This window comes from Eimeria necatrix, genomic scaffold, assembly GCF_000499385.1.
Source record: "Eimeria necatrix Houghton genomic scaffold, Enh_scaff1873, whole genome shotgun sequence".
Classification (NCBI taxonomy): domain Eukaryota; phylum Apicomplexa; class Conoidasida; order Eucoccidiorida; family Eimeriidae; genus Eimeria; species Eimeria necatrix.
The window spans coordinates 1-5021 of record NW_013652520.1 but is presented as its reverse complement, the minus strand read 5'-3'; the positions used below and the strand labels follow the sequence as shown (position 1 = coordinate 5021).

The window sequence follows — 5021 nt, the reverse complement described above, 5'->3', positions numbered from 1 at the left end:
GTAGCACTGCGAGTTTAGGGTTTAGGGTTTAGCTTTCTGCGGGGCCTGAATCCCCGCCACCTGCCCCAGCGCCTCAAAGCGAGGCTTTAGGGTTTAGGGTTTAGGGTTTAGGGTTTACCTTTCGGTGTGGACTGAAGGCACTAAAACAGGGTTTTGAAAGTAGCACTGCGAGTTTAGGGTTTAGCCAAATCGAAAGACGCCCCGGACTTAGGGGCGGTGGACGGGGTCGCGGAGTTTCGCTCCCAAATCCCAAATCCCATTAGGGTTTAGGGTTTAGGGTTTACCTTTCGGTGTGGACTGAAGGCACTAAAACAGGGTTTTGAGTTGTTCCAAAAGGGCCCACAAAAGGGGCGGTTTTGAGATATTCGTAAAGCTCCAAAAGGCCCACCATGTGTTGGTTTTCTTCGGTCACAATCTGCAAACAAAAATAAATATTTTAAATTTAATTTATTTTAATTTAATTTATTTTATTTTATTTATTTTATTTATTTTATTTATTTTATTCATTTTATTTTGTTTTATTTCAATCTATTTTGTTTTGTTTTGTTTTGTTTCATTCTATTTTGTTTTGTTCTATTTTGTTTTGTCTTGTTCTATTTGTTTATTTTATTTTATTTGTTTATTTTATTTATTTAATTTTACTTATTTATTTATTTTATTTTATTTTATTTTATTTTATTTTATTTTATTTAATTACTAAAATTAAAACAGCTCAAAAGGGCGCCAAAAGCAGCAAAAAAGGCCAAAAACAGCAGCAAAAAAAAGACAAAAACAGCAACATAAAGGAGACAAAAGCAGCAACAAAAAGGAGACAAAAGCAGCAACAAAAAGGAGACAAAAGCAGCAACAAAAAGGAGACAAAGCAGCAGCAAAAAGGAGACAAAGCAGCAGCAAAAAGGAGACAAAAGGGCCTTCAAAAGGAGCGCAATTGTGGCCAAAAAGAACGGAAAAAGACCTCAAAATGGAGGAAAAAAAGACGAAAGCACCACCAAAAATGCCCCCAAAAGGCGCCAAAAACAGCAACAAAGAGGAGACAAAGCAGCAACAAAGAGGAGACAAAGCAGCAGCAAAAAGAAGACAAAAGCAGCAGCAAAAAGGAGACAAAAGCAGCAGCAAAAAGGCGCCAAAAGGAGACACCGAGCGCAGCAAAAGGCCTTAAAAAAAGCACCCAAAAGCGTCAAAAAACCGCGAAAAAAAGCCCGAAAACAGCGCAAAAAAGCAGCAAAAGCCGGAGAAAAAAGCAGAACGAAAAAGCCCTCGAAAGGAGACACAAGTTTCGCGAAAAAGGAGACAAAAAGTCCTCGAAATGGCGGAGAAAAAAGACTTTCCTGGAGCCCCATGTCGCGCGCCAGCTGCTTGTAAGACTTGCGCGGCAGCTGCTGCGGGTCGAGCAGCGCGGCCTCGGCCCGCAGCCGCCAATACCAGTAGTTTTGGAAGAAGTCCATTTGCTGCGGGTTGGACTGCAGCAGCAAATGGAGATCTTCCGGAAGAGTTTCGAGGGGCAGTTCGAAGTCTTCGGGGAGCGCCCGCGAGAAGTGCAGGTAGGGCCGCCGCTGCTGCTGCTGCTGCTGCTGCTGCTGCGAAAAAACGGCGCAAAACGACCCCAGAATCGACCCGCTGCGCCTCCTGCTGCTGCTGCTGCTGCTGCTGCTGCTGCTGCTGCTGCTGCTGCTGCTGAGGGCTGCAGCAGCAGCAGCAGCGCCCCACGGACGCAGCAAACACGGCAGCGGAGACAGCAGCCGCCGGGACAGCAGCAGCGCTTGCATTTCCTCTGCAGCAACAGCAGCAGCAGCAGCAGCAGCAGCAGCAGCAGCAAAGGAGACAGATGAAGGGAAAAGGAGACGCTTCGGATAATAAGTTGAAATTCTATTTAATTAATTTAATTTAATTTAATTTAATTTAATTTAATTTAAAAAAGAAATTAAAATAAAATGCAAAAAGAGATCGGCAGCAAACTGAAAGGAGACACATCCAGAGACACAGCACACGAGTTCGCGCTGCAGCAATTAAGCTGCTGCAGCAGCAGCAGCAGCAGCAGCAGCAGCAGAAGCGGCAGCAGCTGCAGCAGCTGCTGCAGCAAGCCGGGTCGCGCCGCTGTAGCCTGGGCTGCTGCTGCTGCAGCAGCACACAAAAAGGGCCACCAGCAGCAGCAGCAGCTCCTCCTGCTGTTGCTGCTGTTGCTGCTGCTGTGTCATTTGCAGTGATGCCGCTGCTGCAGCGGCAGTTGCTGCTGCTGTTACTGCTGCTGTTGCTGCTGCTGTTGCTGCTGCTGTTGCTGCTGCTGCTGCTTCGCGTGACATTTCGGATTTTGCTGCTGCTGCTCTGCGGGCGCAGCTGCTGCTGCAGGCAGTTCTGCTGCCCGTTTTTGTGTCTTTGCTGCTGCTGCTGCTTCTGCTGCTGCGCTGCAGCAGCAGGAGGCTACTGCTGCTGTTGCTGCTGCTGCTGCTGCTTTGCTGCTCCTTGTGCTGCTGCTCCTCCTCCCTCTCCCGCTGCTCTGCTGCAGCCACTGGCATTCCTGCTGCAGCAGCAGCTGCTGCGGCTGCTGCTGCTGCTGCTGCAGCAGCAGCAGCTGCTGCTGCAGGAGCAGCAAGACGGGTTTTGGCCGCGCTCCGAAGTGTCCCCGCGGATGCCAGCATTGAAATTGTAAAGCTCTAGTTTTAATTAGGGTTTAGGGTTTAGGGTTTAGAAGTTAGGGTTTAGGGTTTAGGGTTTAGGGCTAGACTTGCCTGGGGCCCCTGGGGGCTGAAGAGTTCAGGAAAAGGGAAGAGTAACTTTTGAGGGTTTTCAGTTCCTTAGAAGCTGCTAGGGTTTAGGGTTTAGGGTTTAAGATTCAGGGTTTTCCGGATTAGGGTTTAGGGTTTAGGGTTTAGGGTTTGGGCAAGCCCTGCGCTGCGGCGCAGGCCCTGTAGCAGAAGCCGCTGTGGCTCGTGGCTGGGGTTTAGGGTTTAGGGTTTAGGGTTTAGGGTTTGAAGTGTCTTCTAATTTTGTTTTGTTTTATTTTTAAATAAGGGTTTAGGGTTTTCTGTTTAGAAACTCAGTCACGATAAACCACAGGATTTCGGCACCCTGCCAGCCACCAAACCCTAAACCCTAAACCCTAAACCTTAAACCCTAAACCCTAAACCCTCACCCCTGAACCCTAAACCCTAAAATCCACACCCTCACCACCGAGCCTCTGCAATTTACAAGCAGAGGGTAGTACTAGGCTCTTGAAACGCCTAAACCCTAAACCCTAAACCCTAAACCCTAAACCCTAATCTTACCTTTAGCTGCTGTGGGGTGGCGCACAGCAGGCAGCAGCTAGCTAGAAGAGTCTCAGCTTTCTGGCTAACTACGGGTAGCAGCAGCAGCAGCAGCAGCAGCAGCAAGTCAAGCAGCAGCAGCAGCAGCAACTGCTGCTGCTGCTGCATGCTTGCAGAACAGACACGTGACACCCGGGCTAACGCAGGCTGCTGCTGCTGCTGCTGCAGCTAGCTGCTGCTGCTGCTGAAGCTAGCTGCTGGTGCTGTTGCAGCTTTCTGCTGCCACTGCTGTTGCATTTGCAGCTAGCTGCTGTTGCTGCTGCAGCTTGTTGCTGCTGCTGCTGCTGCTGCAGTTTGCTGCCGCTGCTATTGCCGCATCTGGAGCTAGCTGCTGTCGCCGCTGCAGCCTGCTGCTGTTGCTGCGGTGTCCTCTGCAGCTAAATGTGTTGCTGCCGCAGCTAGCTGCTGCTGCTGCTGCTGCTGCTGCTGCTGCCTGAAGCTAGCTGCTGCAGCTAGCCTCGCGAAGATGAGGCTCACACCCAAGTCTATACATTTACTTTGTGATGGCTAGCTAGCTAGCTAGCTGGCCAGCTAGCTAGCTGCTAGCTAGCTGCTAGCTCGCTGCTAGCGAACTGCCTCGCTAGCTAGCTGCCTTACTAACTAGCTAGCTGCCTTACTAGCTAGCTGGCTAGCTAGCTAGCTGGCTAGCTAGCTAGCTGGCTAGCCAGCCAAGTAGCCCGCTAGCTTCGAAACACCAAGCTAGGACTTAGCAGCTAACTACACACCCTCTGGCTAGCTGCAGCCGACTTCTGCTGGCAGCTGCAGCCGACTTCTGCTGGCTAGCTGTGTAGCTAGCTGCAGCTAGCTAGCTGTGGCTAGCTGTGGCTTGCTGCTATATTGCAGCTAGCTGCAGCTAGCAGCTACCTGCAGCTAGCTGCAGGCCGCACATCCCAGCTAGCTACAGCAGCCCACAGCTAGCTGCAGCAAGCTACAGCTAGCTGCAGCAAGCCAAAGCTAGCCACAGCTAGCCACAGCTAGCCACAGCTAGCTGCAGCAAGCTACAGCTAGCTGCAGCAAGCCAAAGCTAGCCACAGCTAACTGCAGCTAGCTACAGCTAGTTGTGCAGCTAGCTATGGTTAGCTACAGAGGCTAGCTGCAGCTAGCTGCATGCTGCTGCAGCAGCTAGTATGCAGCTAGCTGCAGCAGCTATCTGCAGCTAGCTGCTGCAGCAAGGCCTCATTGCCGTGGATGACTAGAAGCTGCTGCGCCATCGCATGCAGCCCCAAATGAGTCCAGCGTCTGCCAATGTACATGCCAACAGCAGCAGCAGCAGCAGCTGCTGCTGCTGCTGCTGCTGCAGTTGCTGCTGGCGCCGTAGCAGCAATCATTGCTGCGGCTGTTGCCGCTGCTACTGCTGTTCCTGCTGCGTGCGCTGCTGCTGCTGCTGCTGCTTCGATTTTGCTGCTGCTGCTGCAGCAGCAGCTGCGCTGCTGCCGCTGCAGCCGTTCCTCTCCACCCCACTGCCCTGCCGCCACTGCTGCACCCGCAGCAGCAGCAGCAGCAGCAGCAGCAGCAGCAGCAGCAAATAAAATGTTTTAATCGCTTTCTGTCTCCTCGTCCTTCAGCCACTCCACAAAAGCCTGCAGCCGGGGACATTCAAGAAAAGGCAAAACTGCAGCAGGAGAAGAGAGACACCGGAGGCTCTGCAGCACGAGGGTTTCCGTGACTGTTGCTGCTGCTGCTGCTGCTGCTGCTGCGGGTGCTGCTGCTGCTGCTGCT

The 5021-nt window shown here is 51.6% G+C and overlaps 2 protein-coding genes across 2 annotated transcripts; both read right to left on the bottom strand.

Moving 5' to 3' along the window:
- Nucleotides 1-280: 280 nt before the first annotated feature.
- Nucleotides 281-1766, bottom strand: ENH_00024020 (cytochrome c oxidase, putative; the record flags this gene model as incomplete). Its single annotated transcript, XM_013579720.1, has 2 exons — nucleotides 281-415; nucleotides 1272-1766. 2 exons carry the CDS (start codon nucleotides 1764-1766, stop codon nucleotides 281-283), a joined length of 630 nt encoding a protein of 209 aa, XP_013435174.1.
- A 240-nt stretch (nucleotides 1767-2006) lies between these two features.
- ENH_00024010 (hypothetical protein) lies at nucleotides 2007-2636 on the bottom strand (the record flags this gene model as incomplete). Its single annotated transcript, XM_013579719.1, has 1 exon — nucleotides 2007-2636. One exon carries the CDS (start codon nucleotides 2634-2636, stop codon nucleotides 2007-2009), a length of 630 nt encoding a protein of 209 aa, XP_013435173.1.
- Between the last annotated feature and the right edge of the window lie 2385 nt (nucleotides 2637-5021).